The 25,072-nt window shown below is 40.3% G+C and overlaps 1 protein-coding gene across 1 annotated transcript in view; it reads left to right on the forward strand.

The window, feature by feature from the left end:
* The first annotated feature begins 19,641 nt into the window (after nucleotides 1-19,641).
* Mdfic2 (MyoD family inhibitor domain containing 2) overlaps nucleotides 19,642-25,072 on the forward strand; it is a 116,774-nt gene continuing 111,343 nt past the window's right edge. Inside the window, exon 1 of the mRNA XM_046425590.2 lies at nucleotides 19,642-19,744. Within this exon, the coding sequence (XP_046281546.1) occupies nucleotides 19,712-19,744 (33 nt within the window). The 5' untranslated portion in view covers nucleotides 19,642-19,711. The remainder of the gene's footprint in view (nucleotides 19,745-25,072) is intronic.

Genomic DNA, 25,072 nt, shown 5'->3' on the forward strand with positions numbered 1-25,072 from the left:
ATAACCTTTTCAAATTGACTTTTATCACTTAGCATACAACCGTAAATCCATTGAGGTCCTTACTTTTTATTGTTGGGTTGTATTTCATGGAATAGATGCAAGGCAGTTTGTTTAACCATTCAATCCCTCCAGGACATCTGGGTTGTGTTCAGTTTTTGCTTATTATAAACAAAGCTTATGTAAACATTTATACACAGGCTTTTTGTGAACATAAGTTTTTATTTCTCTGGGGTAAATGCCCAAGAATATAATTCCTGCATTAGTTTTCAAGGAAACTAGCAAACATTTTTTTTTCAAAGTGGCACTACCAATTTATGTTCTCTTCAGCAACATATGTCTGATCTGGTTATGCAGAACTTCTATATTATCTACTGAACTTCTATATTATTTGTCACTATTTTTTATTTCAGTCCTTCTTAAGGAACATAGTAAAGTGATGTTTCATTGTAGTTTTAACTGTTATTTCACTAGTTAATGACTAATAAGGTTATTTTCATGTTCGTATTTGCTACTTACAAATCCTTTTCATGACTTTTGTCCATTTTTTACTGGATTATTTGTTGATTTAATACTGAGTTTTGTCAGTTCTTTATATGTTCTAGATGCTAGTCCCCTTTCATTTATGTAATTTCAAACATTTTCTCCAAATATACAACTTCAATTTTCATTTTTTTAGCTGGGTCTTTCCTTAAAAAAAATTGTTGTGTTTTTTTTTTTGTTGTTGTTGTTTTGTTTTGTTTTTTGGACTGGGGATTGAACTCAGGAGTGCTCTACCCCAGCCCTATTTTGTATTTTACGTAGAGACAGAGTCTCACTGAGTTGTTTAGGGCTTCCCTAAGTTGCTGAGACTGGCTTTGAACTCATGATCTTCTTGCCTCAACATCCTGAACCGCTGGGATTACAGACATGTGACACCACAGCTGGTTTAGGCTTTGTTTTGATGAGGTCCTGATTTATCAATTTTTCTTTTGATTAATTATGCTTTTTGGTGTTAAATCTAAGAATTTTTAAATTCAATCATAAACGTATGTTCTTCATTGAAGTCCACTGATCCATTTTGAGACACTTTTATTGTTTTTGTTTTGTTTTGTTTTGGTACTGGGGATTGAACCCAGGGGTTCTCTCAACTACCTGGTTACATCCCCAGCCCTATTTATTCATTTATTTATTTTGGAACAAGGTCTAAGTTGCTTAAGGCCTTGCTAAGTTGCTGACTTACAGACTTTGAATATAAAGTGTGAAATTCTGTAATAGTTCTTTTTTGTTGTTGTTATTGCTTGTTTTTTAACTTAAGAATGTGGTATCATTTGCTAAAAAGACTATTTTTCTTCCATTCACTTGGTTTTTTTTCATCATTTTCAAATATAGGGTATGTTTGTGTAAGTTTATTCCTGGGCTGTACATTCTATTCAATTGATCTATGGATCTGTTCTTCCATCAGTATCTCACATTTCTGATTTCTACATATAATAATCCTTGAAATGACGAAGACTTACTCTTTTTCAAAATTATTTCAGATATTCTTTTTGAAAAAATTTAAAATAATTTCAAAATATTCTTGTCAATATCTATAAAATTGTTTATGAGTTTCTTAAACATTTCTTCTGAATTCATTTAGAATCATATCAGACCATCCTAAGAATTTTGCTCAACTGTTGAGCATAATTTGAAAAATTTAAGAGGAGCTGGAAAATCTATCGTGCTTACCCATATCTTTCTTCCTGATGTTCCAAGTTTGCTTCTTCATTGTTTTCTTTCTGTTGGAGAACTTTTGTAAGTCACTGTAGGGTTAGTCTGCTTGTGACAAACTCTTAGTTTTTCTTCTTATGAGAATATCTTGATTTTTCCCTTCCTTCCTTCCTTTACTATATCTTGTTGGATTTAGGGTTCTAGGTTGACAGTTCTTTTCTTTCAGCATTTGAAAATGCCCTCCCTGCTGGCCTCCATAGTTTCTGTCGAGAAACTGCTTTCTTTTGAATTATCTTTTCTCATAGGTAAAATGTCTCTCTCTCTCTCACTGCTTTCAAGATGTTTTCTGTCTCTTTTCAGCAGGCTTTGTTTACTTATTCTTACTGTACATTTATTTGGGTTTAACTGTTTTGGAGTTTGCTCAACTTCTTGAATCTGTGGGTTTGTGGCTTTGTCAATGGGGAACATGGGTCATTATTTCTTTGATGGCTTTTTCAGCTCTAGGATCTTTTTCCTTTCTTCTAACAATTCCAAAGATCTAAACATTCAGTCTTCTTTTATAAACCCAAGGGCCCTTCAAGCTCTCTTTATTTTTTAAAGTCTACTTTTTATCTGTTTTTCAGACAGGATAATTTCTATTATCCTCTAATCCACTTGGGGTGCCTCAATACAGCCTAGTCAGAGAGAATATCTGGTGTCTCAGTGATCCTTGCTGGCATTTTGCTGGCGGAGTAGGGTCATGGTATTTTTGTGGTGTTTGACTTGGGCAGAGTGGTCATGGTCTAAAGGCTTTTGTCTTGCTAGGCCACCTCTTTCTTGGTCCATTAGTTGAAGAGAACAGGGTCTTCTTCATCTGTGCCCATTAGCATTTCTGGGTAACCAGCTCCTAGACTAGGATGTATGAGGTAGAAAGAAAGCCATATCCCTCAAAGTCATGTTTTTCAGTTCCCATGACCTTGAGTCAGTCCTTCCTCTCCTGTATGGCCACCTTTTTTCTGTGGCTTTTAAAATATAGAATGTTCAGGTGGATGAACTGTTCCTTACAGGAGGGATAAGGAACATTCACATCAACTCAGGCCTTTTTGGAAATGGACAATTTCTGGCAATATATATTTGTGAAATGTTTTTACTGTCTGACTCAAATACCATGAGCTTCATCTTTTCTGCTACAGAATCTTGGGAAAACTCATTTCCCCCGATTACTCATTAAAGAGGGTAGGTTCAGGTTCTGTACAAGTATTTTTTCATAAAATTTTTGTCTTTCTCATCTCTCAAGTATCAACCTGCTTATTCTTAGAATTCCCTTTTTCTCTTTGTCTCTCCGAATTAGGGAATGGTTGATATGAACTACATCTAACCAATTTCACCATGCTTTTCACTTTTACATAGGGAATATTTCTTTTTATGTGAAATGTAAATCTGTCCACATGATATAACTTCATAAGGTGGCCTAGTTAAATGGGAAATGACAAATTCTTCACAATACCTGAAATAGGATGTATTTCACACAGTATGAGTACTATGGATCTGCTACTCGAGCCTTTTCTCTGACTCATCAACCCCATTAAGCTCAGTCCAGATTTAGGAGTAGACTGTTCCTTATGCAAAAAAATGCTCTGAATCACCACTCACATTGCAACCCAAAGTCACCTCCTTAGAAACGCTGTTCCTGACCTCCTAGTCAAAATCATCCTCTCAAGGGCAAAGTATGCTCGATTCCTTTCTCCTACAGTGTTTTCTTCAGACCAGGTCTCAGGACCTGAAATTCCTATTAATTTACTTGCATACTTTACATTTGATTTCTATGTTTTTCTCCCAGTTTGATGAGAAAGGAAATTATTTTGAATAAATGAATGGCTAACTGGTAAGCATGACATTATATTATAAAACAGTCTTTTATTCATGATTAACTTTGAGATTTTAAGTTTTGGTGTGGAAATGATTTTAAAAATTACACATGGTATTATCTTTCCTAGAGAGTTCTTAGATCATCGTATTATAGTGGGTTTATGATATTTCCAATATGATATTCTATTTAAATACACACTGAGAAACAAATTTATATCACAGACACCTATAGCATAGCTTTAAAAAAAAAAAAGAAAAGAAAAGCAGGGAAAGTCCTGAATAATTTTAGTAGTAAATCCTGAGGTAGAGCTTTATATAAATATCGTGTTCAAAAAAGGAGAGCCAAAAAGATCATTGTTCTTTAGAATTTCAATGCACCTACCAATGAAGAAATGTTCTTTTTCTTTTTTGGCTAAAAAAAAAAGATGTAGCTCTTGTACAGGATATTTAGGTGGTCAAAAAGAGCAATAAACAGAACTACTAGTTTAGGTAATAATGAAGAACAAGTTTAGCACTCTGGACATTTTAATTGCCTGGAGATTCCCTTTCTGGCTTACAAGAGCTCATTTTTTCTAAGTGCCTCTGTTGTCTTCTTTGGGATTTAGGCCACAGTGTTTCACCAGCACTCCTGCTCAAGTCCAGGCATCCATAAGGAAGATGTTGAGCTGGAAACATGCTACTTCTTCAGACTTTGTCATGGAAGCATACTGTGCAGTCATGTCAATGGAAATAATGTATTTCTTGCTGGCATTTGTTCTTAGTACCTTCTCCTCTTAGCGCTCCTTGAGGTTGAGGTACATGAGCAGAAGGATGTGTGTGTGAGGCAGTTACCATTATTACCGAGCAGCCCAGTGGCCCGAGTCAGCTCATGCATAATTTGTTTGTGCATAATACACATTATACAGCATCAGCTGCCCCTGCCTGGGGGAGAGGTGCTTGTGGCTTCTGCTCACCCTCTCTCTTCTTCATTAAATGACCTTTACTCCCATCCCACCTCCACCTTCATCTCCACATGGCCAAAGCCAACTATTTCAACCCCAAGGGCCACCCATGTCAAAAGTGATTTCTCTTCTTCTCAAAAACCCTCAGACTTTATTGATCGCCCACGTTGGATAGATAAAAAAAACATATTTATGAATCATTCTGTTCTGAAGGTTGGGTTACTGGCCTCCTCACACTCTTTCTGCCAACTGCTGCCCACTTTCTGAAAAACGTTCCCTATTTCCTCCCCTCCCTGCTACACATGACTCATGAGGAAGCAAATGTGCTCTGGCACCAGGGTCACCCACCAAACCCACAGCATCTCATGAGATAGATTGCTGTGGTGTGGGCCTGGGATGTGTCCCCTGGGTCACATGAAAAGAAAGGGGGAAGTGGAGGTTTCAGCCTTTTCTCGCCATGGAGCTCAGACAGGAAGACCTCATACTGGAAGTGAATCATATTCCTTGCCTGCTCACAACACTCAGGGCTCCCATTTTCTCCAGGACAGACCACATCTTGGAACAGTGAGAGGTTCCTCAGTGACCAGTGCTTTTGTAACTTCTCCTTTCTCCCCTTCCTCTTGCACTTTCTGCTCCAGGCCTGTGGGCCTCTGTGCTGTTGCACAATGCACCTGGGATGCTCCACCTTGAAACCTACTGCAGACTGCACTGTCTCACAAAAGTCATGTTGAAACCTGATCCCTGATCCCTCCCCCATGGTGCCTGCAGCTCAAGCCTTTGGGAGGTGAAAGGTTTAGGTAGGTTTACCTGGCTTAGGCTTAGGCTGGAGCTTGATGGGATAATGGGATCCTATAAGGGATGTGAAGCTGACTCTCTCTCTACCACCTGAAGATGCAAATTGGGAAGAGGGCTCACCAAGACCCCAGCAATCCTGGCACCTGGGTCTTGGACTTCCAGCATCCCCAACTGTGAAATATAAACACCTCTCCTTGTACAGTAGCTTGCTACAGCCACCTACGTGGAGCAAGATCTGGCTGTATCCTCGTGCTCCCTCTGCTTATGATCTGTTTTTTCAGGCACCTGTGTGATGAGCCTCTGGCTTCTCCTGGTCAATGGCACAATTACCCTGTCAATGAGGCTTCTCTGATACTTGGCACTGTAACAGCCTCCCTCCCCATTCCTAGCATACTTGTCTCCTTCCTGGGCTCCAGCTGTTTTTTACCTTTAGCACTTGCCCCTTTCTAATGCTTTTCTTCCATCTCTTCTGTGATGGCCATGATGTCTGCTGTGTTTGCACAGCAGGGTGTGCACAGCAGGGTGTGAGCACTGAATGCACATTTAATAAATGAGTATTTGTCCAGCCATTTTCTAGGATGTGCACAAAGGGGCAGCACAGGAAGATCTGAGCCCACAGGCAGCACAAGACATCCATAGTCAACCTGTGTGTTTTGTGAATTCAGTATCTGTGGTAATCCAATTGTGGATGAAAAATACTCAAAAATTGCACCTGTGCTAAACAAGTAAAGCCTTTTCTTCCTGTTATCACCCACTGACCACACAGTAGGCAGCTATTTACATAGCATGGATACTGCACTAAGCATCCTAAGCAATGACGATGATGGAAAGCAGCTGGGCATTTGCTGGCTGCATGACAGATGCTGCACCATTTTATGTAGGCACTTGGGTGTGTGGGGGATTTGGCAATGAAGAACAGTCCTGGGTCCAATCACCCTGGAAGCCAAGGAATGGCTGTGCATGCACAAAGAAAGTCAGAAAGGAGATACAGGCAAAGGAGGGTGGCCTGGACCCTGGCTCCACAGCCCTCCAGAGGCCCTTCTCTACCCAGCCTTACTCCACATGACATCACTGTGTTCATAACATAAGCTTCCTACTCCATGCAAGCCAGCTCCAGAAACCTCAGTTTGAATGAAGCCTCTGCGTAATAACACATAAGAAGGCCAAAGACAAGTCGTCAAGGTCTGTCTTTCCACCATCTCCCTTGATTTGACACAATGCTTTGCATGCAGTGTACACATTTATGTTAAATGAATGAATGCAGCTTTGCTTACCTGGAGTCTCACTCCCCAGGTTTTGCCCCATAGTGAGGAATTCCTACCCTGCCACTGCTCACAGTCACACTCACACCTTGACACACTGGCTTCCCTATGCTGTCTAACCCTGGTTTGCTGTTAAACTAAGCCCTGTGTATTGCAGATCATTGTTGGTGCATCTTATGTTAGCATTTTTCAATCCTCCTCTGGACCCCGTTTGCATGTTGAGTGGTGATCACTTTCTCTGTTGAGGTCCAGCCAACCTGCCACCAGCACCATCAGCTCATGTCTTTTTGCAATAGTGATGCCTTCTGTACCATGCAGAATTGGCTCGGCACTCCTGAGTCAGCAACATGAAGTTAAAAACAACATTCCAAGATGGGGCTCCACACCTGAGGAAGGGAAGTTCTACCACTGGATTACAAATATTCAAAACACTGACAGTACATTTACAAGGTTGTTGACAAAGACTGTAATAAGTTCTGAGAATGTTAGAATTAAAAACTTTTTTTTTTCAATTATAATGAAAATTTATAAAAATGGCTGTCACTTAGTCCATCAAAGGTGGGGATTAGAGGAGGCTGAGCCAATTCTGGGAATGCTTTGGTATCTTTCCTAAACGTCCCTCTCTTCCCTAGAAGATGCTATTTGAGAAGAGTTTTTCTCCTTAAATAAGTGTTTTCCTCTTCCTTCAATGTACTTATTATGGAGGAAATCTTAAAAGTAGTTGTGCTGGAAGAGGTGAGTGTCCACCTGCAAGTAAACAAAACTAGACACAGAACTGAATCAGTCAACTCTGCACCTAGACCTTACCCAGAAAAACTCAAAAATATATCATGTACCTGATATAAAATGCAAAATGGCAAAGCTCCTGTAAAAGAAGATAAGTTTGGTTATGAGGCTTTATACACAACATCAACAATGAAAAAACAGAAACTATCTCAGCAGACACTCACTATGAAAGATGGACAAATGCAAAATAAGATATGGAACACCTTCAACTTCCCTGTAAATAGGGGATGCAAATGGAAACAGCACAAGAAACGAGACTAAAATTAAAATTAAATATGGTAATGTCAGTTGTAGGTAAGGGCAAGGGGCTGCAGGAGCTCTGCTTTGCTGCTTCTGGGACTGTAAAGGGGAACAGCCACCCTCGCAGACAGCGTGGCAGTTCAGCACAAGCCTAGTCTTACCATGTGACCTGCAACTGTGCTCCTGAGGCTTATCAAACTGATCTGAAAACTCATGTCCACATACAAACTAGTCCACATCTACATCAATAGGCGAATGGATGGACTCTGGTCTTTCCATACAAAAGAACACTCTTCAGTGAAAAAAAAAGAATGAGCTATTGGGCTTCCCAAAGTTGTGGATCAATGCTGAGTGCTGCTGCTAAGTGAAGGAGGCCAGGATGAGCAGGCCACACTCGGAGTGGCTCCAAGTACACACCTTCTGGGGCAAACACAACAGGGGAGATGGCCAACTTGTTGGTGGCCACCAGGGGTTGTGTGGGGTCAGGAGGGAGTTCAGTAGATCAAGCACAGCTGACTTTTTTAGTGCAGTCAGAAATTCTGTCTGACACTGTAATTAATGGTAGAAAGGAGACATTTGTCAAAGTCATGGAAACTTACAGCACAAACAGTGAATTTTAAAGAGTGTGCTGTAGTGTGGATCTGGAATGTCCCCCAAGCACACATGTTAAAGGCTTGGTCCCCAGGCTAGTATTCTTGAGAAGAGGGGAAGCTTTGGAAGTGAGGCCTAGTGGGAGGTTTTAAGGTCATTGAGGGCATGTCCTCGAAGGGGACTATGGGATCCTGACCCCTCCTTTCTCTCTCCCCATTGTAAGAGGAGCAGCCCTTTCTTCCACCAAGTGCTATCTCAGCCCAGGCCCAGAACAACAGGGCCAACCAACCATGGACTGCAACCTCAACAACTGTAAGTCAAAAGAAACTTTTTCTCTTTATAAGTTGATCGTCTCAGGTATTTGCCATAGTGACAGAAAATTTATACAGTGTCTAAATTAAAAATAATAAAGGAGATTGGAGAATGAAAGGATAAAATCTAAAATGTGACAAAATCATCTTATTACACTGAAGAGGTTAAGATTGAAAGGACAGACCTAAGTAATGTTGGAAATAACTGGAATCTGTCAGGCTGAAGGCAAGAGGTATTGCACATAAGGACTGGACTGAACTGGATGGAGACACTTCCCAGGGAACATGGGCGATCACCTCTGAAGGCACCCTACAGGCACCCTGGAAAAGAACAGCTGATCAAACAAGTGAGAATTGCTGGGAACAGATTCTAAAGTCGGAGTGGAGAAAGACAGTGTGGTTCACAAAGTAACAGATCAGAGATGGAGACCTCAGTATGAACTTGTGTTCAAAGTAGCACAGATGTGGACTGTCACGTGTGGAAATGCTTCTTGACATAGGCATATAGCTTACACATGTACATTTCTTTGCTTTATCAGCAGAGAAGCTCCAGAGCCAGTGACATCCTGGGAATAGGGTGCAGATCTAGTAATAAATGAGACTGTGCTTTCTGATGCCACCCTTGAATGAAAGGAGCCAGAAGTCCTTGGAGAGATGCCTATTTTAGGTCTGGGACAGCAAACACAGCAGAAGAGCCTAGGATGTCCTGCAGTGCCAGAGTGAGGAGGCACCCAAGAACACCCCAGAATGATGGAAGTCTGTCAAAGGACATCAGAGCCACTAAAAAGTCTCCAGTGGCCAAAGATGGAAAAAATCTGAGCCATAAAATGCATGAGGATTATAACCTAAAGAACAAAACAAATACTTATGGGTCCATGTAAATAGGTAAGTGAACATACAGATAGGTAGATGAGAACAAACACATTCTGTGTGCAGAAAAATTCAAATGTCTTATTTAGATCTTTACTCCTAGAGCTGGAGTAGGATTCCCATTCCTCCAGTGTGGGCTGAGAGTGACCTCCTTCCACAGGGTGCAGTGAGCAAAGAGGACAATGCCAGTACCCTGCAGCAGAACCTGGCAATACTGTCTCCCCAGGTGATAGAGACTAGTGTCCCAGTGACTGGCCACTAGGAGTACAGAAGCACCTGTCTCTGCCTCTTCTTCCCCAAACCCATAACCCCTGTTTGCTCCCAAGAAAGACACTAGCCACATCCCAACTAATAGAGCTCTTACAAAGTGCCAAACCAGAGCACAAGAAAACTACCAATGTCATTGACAGCGAGCAGCATCTGAGGAAGGCTCACTGTGCAGAGTAGCGTGAGTCAGGACCACCAAAGGTCAGGTGGTGTCCTGGATCCTGGAACAGAGAAAGGTCCTCATAGACATTAAACATCCTCTAGTTGCAGTACTGTGACAATGATGAGTCTATTTACCCACTGTGACAAAACAGCACTCATGGTTAATAAGAATGAGCCAGGCTTCGTGAATTGTAACAAACATGCCATGCTGATGTAAGATGGCAGCAGTGGGAAAAGTGTAGGAGAGAGATCTAGGAACTCTAGCTCCCATTTTTTTTCTGTAAACCTAACACAATTCTAAAATAAAAAGCTTATTTTTAAAAAGTAATGAGGAATTGGCTTCAAGTACAAAACTGCCTTCCTTCGGAGAGAAGCCTCTCTGGTTCTCTTGCTTGGCACTGGGTACTCTTCAGAGCGTGGCACATGCACAGCTAGCTTGCAAGACCTGCTAGGCATGCTCGCCAAATGCTGAGCTGAACCGTAGATGGGAAGCAGCCACCCCTACTCCTACCTGTCACAATTACAAACGGCGGCCAAAGAAAAGGGAACAGAAGAGAGATGTGAAGATGAAAAAGAGGCATATCTGCTAATGAAAAGAAGCATAAGCACATTTACACTAAAAGCCAGAGTCACTGACAGTGACTGTGAGCATCTCTGAGTGGCCCTCAGCTACTGAGCAGACACCTCTGCCTAAAGGAGATGCCTCTTCCGGAAATGGAAGATGTACAGCTCATAAACTCTGTTACAGGCTTCAGCACCTCTGAAAGAGAAAGACACTTGGGATTCCTTAGGAAGATTCAGCTTTCAATTGGCCATTAATCAATGAATTTGGTGAATGAAAAGTGACCCTGGTTCCTCGGGAGTTAATCGGACACTAAGAACACACTTCAGAGAAGAAGAGTGTAGAGCCAGCTTCGCTGGTGTTCTCCATCAATATAGCTCAATTCAAAGTTGTCATCAATTATTTACCAGTTCTAAGCCAGCTAAGCAGCTATACTAAGGTACAGATACTTTCAGATTTTCCACTTAATAACAAGCACTGTCAAATATGACAGCAGGTGTTTACTGCAGCTACTGAAGATACACGTTTGAAGTGAGTCACCTAGCGTTTCTTATTATAGACACCATGGGATCTATCCTCAGTTTTTGCAAAGAAAAAAAAGTGCATTCTGTCATTACTAATTTTTGACTCAAAAAAATTGACCCCAACAGTCAACAGTAATGGTATTGTATACCGACCGACAATGGTTTGCACAGAATAAAGCAGCTCTTACTAAGGCTGCTCTTCAGACTACACTTTGTTACTCTTGCTGCAGAAGTGCTCATTTTCTTTATAGTAATCCAAGAAGTTCATCAGAGGACTGAATACAGGGACAGTTTCATACCAGGGCTCCTTACCCACACATGCAAATACCCGTTGGCCTGCACATCAGTGGTTCCCACATCTGCGGATTCAATTGCCAATCAAAAATATCAGGGAGAAATCTGCATCTGTACTGAACATGCACAGATTTCTTTCTTGCCATTATACTCTAAGCAGTATACTAAAACTACCGTCTGTGTACCACTCACAGTTGCATTAAATATTACAATTAGTATTACAAACATGGCTTAAAGTATGCAAGGGCATGTGCATGACTTCTACACAGAAATGAAGCATTTTGCAGAAGAGACTACAACAGTATCTGTGGGGTCCTAGAACCTATTGCCCACAGATACTAAGGACATCCGTATTTACTTTGGATTTGATACTTTCTTTGATTTCCAGGGGTATGAACAGGCTATTGATAGACTCCACATATCACTTATATGTTTTAGAAATTCTTGCATGTATCCAGTACCAATAAGGCAATATTTTAAGTTTTTGTTTATGGGAGTGACTATCATGTGCTAGACTGTATCTCATAAGAAAATTTTGTAGTGCTTCATGCTGCTGCTAAGGGCAAAACTCTTTCTGCACTTCTACTCTGACATCCTTCCTTTGTTGGCCTGTGTCCTCATGAATACAAAACAGCTACTATACCTCCAGTCATCACATTCACCTTCTTAACAAGGAAGAGAACACAGTCAAATAGAAAAAAGCTTTTGCCTCATGAAGTTTCATATATAAGAAGGAAAAACTCCCTGTCAGTCTTAATCTCCTATCTTATGATTCAGAACATTGTCTCCTGCCCATTGTTAAACCAATCAGTGGTTGAGGGGAATAAGATCATTTTATCATGATTTGTTTTGGCCAGCCAGAATCCATCACAATCGAACAGTCTTACTGTCCCATGGGGAAAAAAAGCAGGGTTCTGTATGGTAGAAATTAGTTTATCATGGGATGCCTTTTAAGTAGGAAAAAAACAAAACAAACAAAGACAAAAATGAGACGTACCCCACAGTCCTAGATACCAGGGCAAGGACTGTCCCTGTGCAAGCCTCCCAGCTCTACCATGTCCTGCAGGCTCACCATGCAGCCACAGCAGAACCCAGTTGAACCAAAGTGACATGAAGCCCCTCCCTGCCACTCATCCACATCAAGAATATACATCCCCAGGTACTGGAAAGACGGATATGGTGGTGATGGTGTGCCTGACAGCACCAAGAGCAACAATGGCAGAGCTCACATGCGAAGGGCGCTTTGCCTGACACACATAAGCATATCTGAGCATCACCGCCACCCTGGGAGACAGATGGCATCAGCACCATTATATTGCACAGAGGAGAGACTGTCAACTCTGTCAGGGTCCCCCAACACTCCTGCGTGGGTGGCTCCCTGGGAGCACCCTCAGCTCTCAGCTTGCAGCTGTCCTCATGCTAGGATTTATTACAGTGAAAGGACACAGAGCCAAAGCATTAAGGAGTGTGAGGGAGGCCAGACAGGAGCTTCCAGCAGCCACTCTCAGTATAGCTGCAGGGGACACAATGGGTCACAACATGCATGAAAATTGCCTTCCAGAGACACTCATGAGAGATTCCCTGTCCAGAAGTTTCACAGGGGGCTGGGCACACAAGCAACACCTGCCTGACAAACATCAAAATCCCAGATTCCACAAAGGAGAGCAGGGTTCAACATGAGTCTCATTGCTCATCCAAACAGTCTACACACAAGGGGCCACTTCTATCTGCCAAGGTGTTGGAACCTCCCCAAGTCCAAGTTCCCACACCCTAGACCAAGGCCTGCTCTGAAGACAGCCCCATCACCTGTCTAGAGCACCCTAATGCTGGCACTTGAACCTGGATATTCCATCACCCCCTATTGCTCATGACTACAAAGCGGCAACATTAGCAGGAAGGGGAGTAGATACAGGGACATCTGTAACTAGTGGTGGTCATGAGAATATGTCTTGCCCCAAATCACAAGCAAACTTTGCAAAAGATTTCAGAATGATGACCCAAAACAAGCCTATCCAAATGCTAAAGTTGAGCTTCCCCAGTTAAACCTTGCTGTTTTATAAAATTGATCTGCAATAAATACATTTAAAATGCACTGCAAATTTATCTCAATAAGTAATAAAACACATGACTACAATCCTTCCATATTCAGAAGGGTTTAAAACTCTATCACAGTTTTTGGTATCTGCAAATTAATAAATCACAAAGGAACTTGAGAAATAAAATTTGACTTTAAATTAGAATAGCATTAAAGATGAATTTAAAGCTATAGCATGTAATGTGATCTGTAGAAAAACAAGATATAAAATATATTATTAAATGAAAGGCACTATAAGCATTACTACTTTTATTTTTATATAAATTTTATTTGAGTACATGACTAATGAATTACATTTGGAGAATAATATCTTTAAGATCAACTAGCGAAATGCACCAGCATAATGCAAGTTAGCATACAAGTCCATATCCCAGAAGTAGAATAACCTTCAAATATCAGTTATGGCATACAATTACACCAAGCAATGCCCACTCTCATTAATGAAGCTTGCAAAATGTATCATCATCATTGCAAGAAATTATAACAAAATTTGGGCATGCACAATGCAGAATATTTTATTTATTCATATTCTTTCCTTGCTGCCTTTTCCTTGGGGAAAGCTAATGGCTGGATTGAAGCCATCATGCAGAAGTTACAAGAGGGAAAACAAGCTCATGACAGGATCACAGCTGGCCAACCCGCTCCTGCAGCAGGCAGGTTGGACTAGAAGAGGAGCTGGTACCCTTATTAAGGTTCTAAATCCTGGAACGCCAGAGCAATTATTTCTAAATTAAATATCTAAGAGCAGGAGATGTAAAACTCTCTGTGAAGTTTAGATATTATTATTAAATCATTCTAATTTTCCACAACATGAGGGAGAGTACTTGATTCATTGGTGGTGGTATGGGAATAGTTAGCCATAGATGAACTCCTGGTACAAACTATTCTTCAAAGACCTAGCTCCCTCCCTCCCTCCCCCCTTTCTCTCCCTCTCTCTCTCTCTCTCTCTCTCTCTCTCTCTCTCTCTCTCTCTCTCTCTCATACACACACACACACACACACACTTCTCTCTATTATATTTAATTCTTGCTGCAAAACATTCCAAAAAGAAGATGATAACTATCTTTAAAAGAAGCATTCACTAGGAACCAACATTGCTGAGCATATAATGTTGCTAACAAACTCAACTACTGAATTCTAGCAGGCCTCATCTAAGGAGTCAGGCCCTGTGGTTTACTTATATTTTGCAAGACTGACAAAGAACAAAAGTTGTTCATAAGTAGGAGATGTCCTTACCAATCAAAACAATCAGAAAATGTTAGTTTCCTGACGCTTGACGTTTTCTGACTCCCACGAGTTTCTCCCACAAACCTCCCAGATTGACAGATACCTGAGTGGGAAAGGGGAACTCAGTATAAGAAGGAAAACTCAGGAAAGGAAGTAAACTCCTGTGTAACTTTAGAGATAACCACCACCACACTGATGGCTCCTGTCTCTCAACTGCCAGTATGAAGAAAACTTGCCAAGCACTCAGTTTCCCCAGAGACTAACAAAATTGTACAATGCCTGCAAAGTGGTCCTTGCCTTCAAAGTCTTGGAAACTACTTGCATTTTTGCTTTCATATAGCTGAACACACAGTTCTTAGATATTCAAAGAAATTGCTCATAATTTTCAAGCTAAAGTCACAATATATATTACTGAATCAAGCTGCAAGACTGGGAGATGGCCATGCTCAAAAGTTTTTCTGGGTACTGACTAAAATTTTACAGAGTCTTTGAAATATAAATTTGACCTCAAAAGGAATGGAAGTGTACTCATTTAAGATATGAGGCTCCCTTTTAGGAAGAGTATCCATGCTTGCTGGAAATGCCAGTTACCAACTTCAACCAGAAGCTCTGACCAGACTTGCAGGGGTCCTGACTGTGACACCCTCTGGCCACAGGCTTTCTTCTGTTTTCTGTGGCAGAGTGCCCCCGACCCTGCCCCAGTTTGATACAACAAGCACAGCTCAGTGGCAAAGATCAACTTGAAATTAAATGCATGTTTCAAATCTATCATCTGAAGAATTTGAAGACTAAGATTCCTATTTTTAAGAAGTCAGTATAAGTCTCTCAACCCTTTGCCAATGCCATAATAAAACTGTTTTCTTGTTGGCAAGGTGAATTTAACTTCTGTTTTCCATGAACAGAGCATGGAATAGACCCAGGATATTTTCTAAAAATAACCCAGACAGCAGGGGGCACTAGTCCTAGATAACCTAAAGACATTAGTGCCACTCACAATTATATCACAGGACATTCCCACAGTGACAAGTAAAACTGCTGTCCTTTTTTTTTTTTAATGTCTTCTATACTCATTGTACATATAAAGGAACTATGGGGTTTTACCCAAAGGGACTAATTTATGAGAGAACCACCAAGATTAGATTTCAGGTACATCTAGAACCAAGTCAAATTTCCCTTATTACATCACACACTGCCTTTGATGAAAAACAACAGGTGAAAAGAAAATTGCAAGTAGCATACAGTCAAATGCCAGATAAATAATAGACATCATGTGTGCCAACATTTCAGGAGAAGGGAGGATTGCAGTGGTATCAGAGGCACTGTGGTTTCTTTATCACAAATAATGGGGGGAGACAGCCAACTGACTAGCAGTTTTTCCAAAAAATGGTAAATTTAAAAATTTTAATCTGGGTGCAGTGGCCACACCTATAATTCCAGATGGAGACTAAGCCAGGAGGATGGTAAATTCAAGGCCCTGAGAAACTCTGCAAGAACATGTCTCAAAACAAAACGACAACAAAGTAAAAAGGCTCCTAATGTAGCCCAGTGATAGAGCGCCCCTAGGTTCAACCCCAATAATCCAGGAAGAAAGAGATGTCTAAGACATCTGGCGTTCACTCTACTACATATTTTGTGCTTATTTTTATTTCCTTTTGCAAATTTATTTGTTGCCACTTCAAAGAATGTAGGAGTTGTGATAAGCTAAAGAGTTATTTTAGAGTAGTATTTAAGGTTTAAACATAACCTGGATCCCAAATTTGTAACTTAGTAGCAGAGCAGCTCTGGGCAAGTGTTTCAACTCCCAGTTTCTTCATTCATAAAAAGGGAACAGACAGTTAGTTTAGGAGGTATTGTGGGTATGGGACAAAATAAATCTCATCACACACAGGGCTTAGCAGAAGACCAGACATACAATTAAGAACTCAATACATGGAAGCACTTAGGCATGATAATTCTTATAAAATTGAAGAAAGGGCAGAGTTTGCCTACATTGTAAAAGGGAAGATATGGTCCTGAGGGCCATGAGTTGTTTTTTTGTTGTTGTTGTTGTTGTTGTTGTTGTTTTTTGTAATGAAGACTAAAGCTAGGAACACTCAACCACTGACATATATCCTCAGCTTTTTTTTCTTTAATTTTGAGGTAGCATCTTACTAAATTGCTGAGATAACAGTAGTGTCCCTAGCTGATTTTTTTTTTATTCCTACCAATGAAATACCATCTTTAGCCCACACCTCCTGACACACAAGGTACACATATTTATTTATATATTACATGCATCTCTCTAGGTATCCTATTCTCAAAAGTAATAGAGAATATAAATCCAAATTTAAACTATCTCCTTGATAATTCTGATTTTTGGTGATTATTGTCAATTACGACTAGATCGTTATTTTTTTAAGTCTTAGAGTGGTACTGAGGAGAGAGCAGTGCCTGAATAGCAGGAGGCTTGCTTGCATGGCTCTGTGATCTTCAGGTATGACTCCTGAGCATGGATCTCCCTAAGCCACTTCTAAATTTAGTTTAGAAAAAAACTAAGTTGCATAACCTGTAAATCTTATTTAAAAAGCACAGGTGGCCTTCATTGTGTCCAAATGATCTGAGAGCAACTAAATGGGAGAGGATTCCTTGCTGGCTGCTTCCAGGGAAGGATATACACTCTGTGATTTGAGACCTCCAGATAGGAGAACCAAGTGAGATGGTTACCGTCCAGCACTACAGGTGACACAAGCAAAGCTGACTTTTCCTACCTACCTGTAGTTTCTAGGAGATCCTACACAGGTGGCATGGAATTGCCCTGTCTACCCACATCATCTGGACTATTACCACACGAAAAGGAAAAGTGTCCAAGGAGTTTCTCAGTGTGGAGAAGTCAAAACAGAATGTTTGAGGGCTTCTTCTCGCAGCAACACACAGGGTAATTTGTATAAAATGAAAGGGGAAAAAATAGACTAATTAAAAACAAACCTATTGCATAGACTCTAGGTTCTACATAAAGTTTTGCAAAGAATAAAATAAACACCAAACCCTAACGGTTTTGCTTTTTGCCTCCAGTGATCCTGCAGAAAGGTGCTGACTCCTTGCACAGCATCAGGGTAGCTGTGGTGGCTCCAGGCATAGCTTGGAGACATGACAAGATCCTGCAAAGGAGACACTTGAAGTTGCCACTTACAAAACTTTGTAAAAATCATACTCAGCCGTGCATTTGTTAATGACACAGATGTGCTCTGAGGGATGCATTTTGGGTGCTTTCTCTGCTATGCAAACATCAAAGAGGGTACTGACAGTACTAAGGCAACATCACCAGGCAACCTGAGCTTGCAGGACCCTTGGCCTAGGATAGAAATGTTCACACAGCCTGTGACTGAATCTATTTTAATGATTGAGGTATTTACTTTATTATTTCTGCTTATTTATTATTTAGTATTTAATTTAATTTTTAAAGGGAAGAATAACCCCCAAGGAAGTCCCACTCCTATCTCATGGGCAGGACTGTGTCACATGCCTCTGCTTTCCATGCACATGAGGATGGAAAGGGGGTGAGTGGCATCTCAGCTTCCCAAGTGGGAAGCTGGCTGTGCCCACGAGGAAGGAGTTGGGGGAATAGCTACTACCTAGCAGCATGTGAAATGAGATCTTAAAGGGTGGTATCCACAGAATCAAGAGACACGTCCTAACAAGAAGAAAAGAACAGGGAGTTTGTTGTAGACAGGGAATACAGGCTGAGTGAGATGTCAGAGAAGAAGAACAACTTCAAGTCTTTGAGACTGGGTGGTCAGGGAAAGGTAATAGTATTGGCAGAACAGAGAGCCAGGAGGCCCTACTCTGTCCAAGAATGTTATGCAAAATAATATCAAGTAACAGTTATTAAGAATTCACCCCACACCAGATGCTGCAGAGTGCCTCCTCACTTAATTCATACACTAAGCCACCTTAGGATCCATCTCAGGTAACTTCTTCCACGAGAAGGCAATGAGCTCCAGGTGGGAACACTGGATCTGAGGCTACACAGGGAGCCCATGAGGAAGCTGAAGCTGAAGCTGGACAGGAACTGCCACTTGCAGCCAAGGTAGGACTTCAGGGGGCACCACAGCCACTCAGAAAGGGCACAGCCTGGGAGTGACCTGTGGCTGGGAGCACCCAAGGACAGGGACTCATTTCAATCCAGTGAGTGAATCTGCAAGAATCCACCCACGTGTATGAGAGTCTTAGCAAATGAGACAAGAAAACATAAACCTGAGGTGAGCTCCTGGCAATAGCACTCATTTTCCTAAAACTCTATTTTTAATCTTTCCACTGCAGTGTCTTTTGAGTTAAAGAAAGCCATCCTGAAGCATTTGCTGACTTGACTTACATTAATGTGTCCTGCGCTGTTTGTACAATGACAGAGAAAGCAACACTCTAAAAATATGTACATTTACCTAAACAATGGAGGCCTCCACGTCTAGATCATTCATAAGGTCTATTACTACTGAATTCATAAAGCCCCACTTCTTTTGTCTGTGCGTACACTTGCGACACAGTAATTTAATTGTGAAGCTACTGTACCAAATCTCATGAGATTCCCCCAAATCCCACACTAATGCCATTTTGTTCCATTAACTTTTATAATCTCCTGGCACTTGATAAATTCTGAATTGTGCCATTATTTGAATATGTCAGTCTTTGGTGAATAGAAGCAAATGGAACTTTATTCCTCTAATACTTCAATAACGATATAGATAAAGAGAAGTGCAAATGAGCTGACAACTGTGAGAAACAAAAACAACCACACTTTATCCTATCATTTATATAAATAAACTGTTTAGAAAAATTTCAGTGGGTGAATTATATATTTTAACATGGCTAAATGCACTTCTCTGGCAAGATCTTGCATGCAGAAGACGTTGTTTCATTTTCATGCACAGAGCCTTGGATTTTCTACCTTATCTATCATAAAGTACAGTGAGGTGCAGAGAGTTCTGTGGAATGCTGAAGTCTAAAATAGACTGAATAAATTAGATTTGTGTGGGTGGCAAAATCTAGGGTCTGCTATCAAGTGGCCCCCAGTCTCGTAATGATAAGAAGAAAACAGAAAACACACCCTTCCCCTGGAGTCCTGCAGTGTGATAAGCTATTTGGAGCGCCAGCAGTCCACAGCATCAGGCCCTTCTCCGCTGCCAATCACATGGGAAGGAAGTTTGGGGTGGGTCAGCCAAGAGGGTTGACAGCAGCAAAAATCATGCATTGGAGAGAAAAATATGGAAAGGCATGGAAATAGAGCTGCTTGAGATCCAGGGCCATGTAAGTAATGCTTTGTGAAAGGTGTGCTTTGTCTAAGAGGTGGGGTAATTTTTGGTTTCCTATTTACATGGGATCGTCACACATATTGCTATCAACAGAAATAGAGTCAAATTAATACAAACACATAAAATTTTAACTCATCCTAATTGAGAAGTGACTATGCTCTTTCACTTCTGTTTAAAGCTGTATGTACAATGAACTGCCTCTACTCCATCCTCCCTCACTCCAATTGATCACGCACAGCAACCAATGTCCCAGCACAGTTTTTCTATATAAGCTTAAATGATTTGTTTAGATTCTCATTGGAATGTTTCATTGAGATATGAGTAAATTACAGCACTAAATTAACACTCAATGTAATTTATGACTATTTTTATATTTAATTAAAAATAGCAAAATCTTCCTTCTTATGATTGACCTAGTTACTTTTAAACCAACATCACTGACTCACATATTATAGTACATAATTATCAAGTGCTGTATATAATAATTTTAGGTTGTTATAAAAACACTGTAAATGAAGGAATGATTGAATTAATAAATAAACAAATGCTGTAATACAGAAAAACAACAATGCAGGGTTCTTCCCCCTTCTTTAATTATTTTCTGGCATTCTTTTGTACCCACTAAAGACCTCAGGAAACCTGAAAGCTACATTACAGATATTATATGAATACAAATATAGGTAAATTAAAGATAGATTTTCTGAATGTGCCACTTAACCATCATTAGTTAATTTCACTTTTTCATGTACATTAGATTACTGATGTGTTCTCAACGTTTTATAACAGACCTAGGAAAACAGATTCGGGATCTTGATGGGTGGAAGAAGATGAGAGAGATTGTTGGAATAGTAGATGTGCTTTATTTGGAAATGGCAGCAGCCCCCAGGGAGCCCCCATCTTTCAGCTCCAGCCCCACGAGCCCTTCCATAGGCCTTTTTTATGCAGGCCAGACAGAGAAGGCACACTGCCAACAGGCTACGTCAATGGATGTCTATGACCTCAAGTACAAAGGGTGAATCAGGGTGTTCATGATCTTGGCTATACACTAAGAATAGTCCACTGGAAGCCTGGAAGAGGGAATCTAAGTATAGCCATCTTGAGCCTGCCCAACAACTAGATATCTCTATCACTTCTGAAGTCTGCTTTAAAATCTATATATTCTTTCCAAATGAAGCTTGTAATTAGTTCATGTTAAAGAGAATTTATACATTTATTTAGAGATTATTTCTTTTCTTTGAGAGTTAATTGGCCCTTTTTTCATTGGGATTAAGTTTTATATCCTTTTTTATTTTTTACATAGACTTAGAGCATATTTCATCCTTAATTTTTAACCTATGGACTCCCAGAAATTTTCCTTTGCATATAAAATTATTTCAGGTTCTCCCAATACATGACAGCTGTTTTGAGTGATACAGATGTTTTTCTGATAATAAAAAATATACAAAGATGAAAGCCTTCACTCCAATCATTCTGATTATCTAATGAGAAACATTTAATTTTGCTGGAGTTATAAGAAACTTCAACCAAGCAAACCAGAGAGAAACTGACCTTATTCAGTCCCCCCACCCCAATATTTTTAAAAAGTAAAATCTTTTAAGATCTTATCACATAATTTTGCTTCAGTCCCAGAAAATATATCTGGGATTTTATTAAATATGCTAAAATTTATACTATTATTTTCCTCAAATAGGGTATGTTTTCTAGTTTTTCCAGCACACTGAAATCACCCGAAAGGCACCATTAAAATGAAAATTTTTATGTGGACGTTACAATTTCAATCATGTAAACTCCTGACTTCTTGCTGCAATACACTACTTTCACATGATTTTGACCAACTTCCTACTTGAACTTGGTGTATGGGATTAAATTCTTCCTAATTGATTAATGAAACCAGACATAAACTGAGTTACAAACCTCTCTTATAGAACTGGCTGATTGAAAATGATTTAGAAAAATCAAGTGAAATAACAAAAAAAAATGTTCTAACCATTAACTGACATACTAATAGTGTTATTAAAGTTTTCTGAATTAAAAAATAAGACAAAAGTTAATAGAGCTTTTAAATCTAGTAACAAAGAAGATTAAACTAAAAGAATTCTATGTTTTTTCCTAACTTTAATTCTAAATACATCCAGAGGTTTACTTTTGCTCTTATTATATGATGAATGCAGAGCTGCAGCTCAGTGGCAGGCACATGTGCAGCTCAGCACCAGAAAAAAATAAATAAATAGCAAAAATGCCCATGAATGAGCATATGAAGTGATTATCTACAGCTCTGTACTTGATTGATGGGCACAGAATTTGAGATTGATTCTTTTTTTCCATGTTTAGAAAAGCTGTGCCACCATTACATTATTTCCGATGAGATATTTCTCTTTTAACCTATCTGTAACACGTCATAACGATACCTTCAGAAAGAATGACACATCTTTTTGCCCCAACTTTTAGATAATTTGATATGCTTTGATACAGTTTTATTTCTGTTTCCTGCATCTGAGGCTCATTGAGCTTCTTTAATATGTGGGCTCACAATTTTCACCACACTTGGAGAAGTTATGACTGTTATTAACATGTTTTATGTCTCTCTCTCTCTCCTTTTTCTTTACTACTGAGCTACATTCCCAGTCCTTTTGTTATTTTGAGGAAGGGTCTTGCTAAGTTGCTGAGTTGGCCTAAAACTTTTGATCCTCCTGCCTCAGCTCCCAAGTCTCTGGGATGACAGGCATGTACCACCATACCTGGCTTTTCATATCTCTTCACTGCATCTCTTTCTGGGTCTCACAATTAGATTGTTTAATGTTGTTCTAAAGCTCGGGATGCTTCCTCCTCCTTCTCTCTTCTTCATGTGTTTATATTTTTAATTTGTGTAATATTTTGGAGAAATTCTATTGCTAGATCTTCCAGATCACTAATCTTTTCTTATGCAGTATTTAATCTGCTTTTAATCCAATTCAGAATAATTTTTCACCTCAGAAATTGTATTTTTCATTGCCACAAGTTCCAACTGGTTCCTATTCAGCTCTTTCATGTCTCTCCTTCTACTGTCACCTTCTTCTACCTTTTGAAAGATGTAGAGTTCTAATAGCTGGCCTTAGCTCTTGTCTACTCATTTTAACACATTGGCCATTTCTGGGTATATTTCTAGTAGTTGTTTTTCTTCCTACTTACAGAACGTTTTTCTTGCTTACTTCTTTGCATGCCTAGTAATTTTGATTGGATGTCAAGAAACTGTGATTGTATGTTGTTGAGTTCTGGAGAATTCTTTATTTTTTAAATATTTCCACCTTTGTTGTAGGATAGAAATAAAACACTTGGGGAAAAAATGATCATTTTTTTGGCTTGCCTCTACATTTTTAAATTGATTCAAAGTCAAATTTTTTAATACTACTAGATTAATATTCTTTTAAACACTGACGTTACAGTCAATGTGTTAGGGCTTTCCAGCCTTCCTTGCCCTGCATGAGCTCTGGGTTTGATTCTTCCTTTTCCCTCCTGTTAAGTCTTTCCTGGATTCTGCAGTTCCCTCACATTTATGCTGAGCCATATTCACTCTAAGACTTGATCATTTGCTCCGTGCACATCTCTTTCCTCTCCAGTACTCTGACAGGGGAATTCTGACTGTCTTCGCTTTCCTGAGTTCTGAACTCTGTCTTCTCAACTCTGGGAGATTGACAGACTCTGTTTGGGGCCCCCAACCCTGCGTGATACCTCTTCAGGCAGCAAACTGGGATAATGACTGTCCCCAACTCCTTTCCTTCTGATCATGTCCCATGATTGTAGACTATATTTGTGGGGTTTATTATTATTTTTTCAGATGGCAGAGGAAATCTGGTTCTTACCTCATTTATGTAGAAATATAAATCCCTTATTACCCATTTGATAGATGTGAGTGGTGATATTAACCATCATCACCAGCATCAAATATGCCTTGCCCTCCCCTCAACTCCTGCAGGGGATTGATTCCAGACAGCTCAAGTGTCCTTAAAAAAATCCCAAATCAGCAGATGCTCAAGCTTCTTATATAAAATAGCCTATACACGCCCTCTTATAGATTTTAAGCCATCTCTGTTATTTGTAATACCCAATATGACTAAAATGCTATATAAATAGTAGTTACACTGTGTTGTTTAAGGAATAATGACAAGGAAAAAGTCTGTGCATATCAGTACAGAAGAAATTTTTAAAACCCTTTCTCTCCATGGTTAATTGAGTCCATGGATATGGAGAGTCAACTGCACACTGATGTCCAAAAAGGGCAAAACTTTTTATTCATGCTGTCCTGACATAATAATAGAGCCTAAATGTTCCTGGGAGAAAGATGGTTGTGTTTGTCAGCTCTCTTCACTGTGACAAAGACCCAACAAGAACAACTTCAAGGAGGAAAACTTTATTTTGGCTCATGGTTTCAGAGGCTCAGTCTGTGGTTGGCTGACTGCAAAGGTCTAGACACCAGGTGAGGCAGAGCATCATGGTGAAAGGGTATGGAGGAACAAAGCTGCTCAGGACATAATAACCAAGAAGCAGAGAGGACTCCACTCACCAGGGATACAATATGACCCTAAAAGCACACTGCCAGAGACCAGCTTCTTCCAGCCACACCCTACCTGCCCACAGTTAACACCCAATTAATCCATATCAATGGGCTAATCCACTAATTAGGTTATGGCTCTCATAATCTAACCATTTCACCTCTGAACATTCCTGCATTGTCTCACCTCTCATCCAGACCACAGCAGAGAGTCCCAGGTTTACAATATTTGGTGTGATTTTTTGACTTTACAATGGTATAAGGGCAATATACATTCAGTAGAAACCATTCTTCAGTTCTCACTTTCGCTATCTTCCCCAGCTACCAACATGCCTGGCAGCTTGGGTGAGCTGCAGCTCCCCATGTCACCTACTCAAAGGGGAAGCCACCGGTGCTCTACGGAGCACTGTGGCCAGCACTGTTTGGATTCTGTGTGCTGGGGTCTTGCATCTTACCATGTCTAAAACAATGCCTCTCTCTCCTGCCTCTGGTGAGGAGCAAAGCCATTACTGAGTTGAAGCTCAGGGAACTGCCAGCACAAAGGCAGCAACAATAATGACCACAGCACCTGAGTCAGGCCTTGTGTAGCTGGCGAGCTCCACCCCCTCAAGGACAGAAAGGGCTCATCAGTGCTGCCAGGGATTGTCAGCACTGGTTAAATCCACTGTTATCACAAAGAAAAGGGTGGGGCCCCATGATGGTCTGGAAAAATTGCTCATTACACAGTGGAAGCCCAGATACAGAGTATATGCTCTCACTGATCTGGGCTGGGGCCAGAAGTGTTTTCAACATGCT

This window comes from Marmota monax, unplaced genomic scaffold (assembly GCF_021218885.2).
Source record: "Marmota monax isolate L192 unplaced genomic scaffold, Marmota_monax_Labrador192_F-V1.1 WCK01_AAM20220418_F8-fsc00028, whole genome shotgun sequence".
Lineage (NCBI taxonomy): Eukaryota > Metazoa > Chordata > Mammalia > Rodentia > Sciuridae > Marmota > Marmota monax.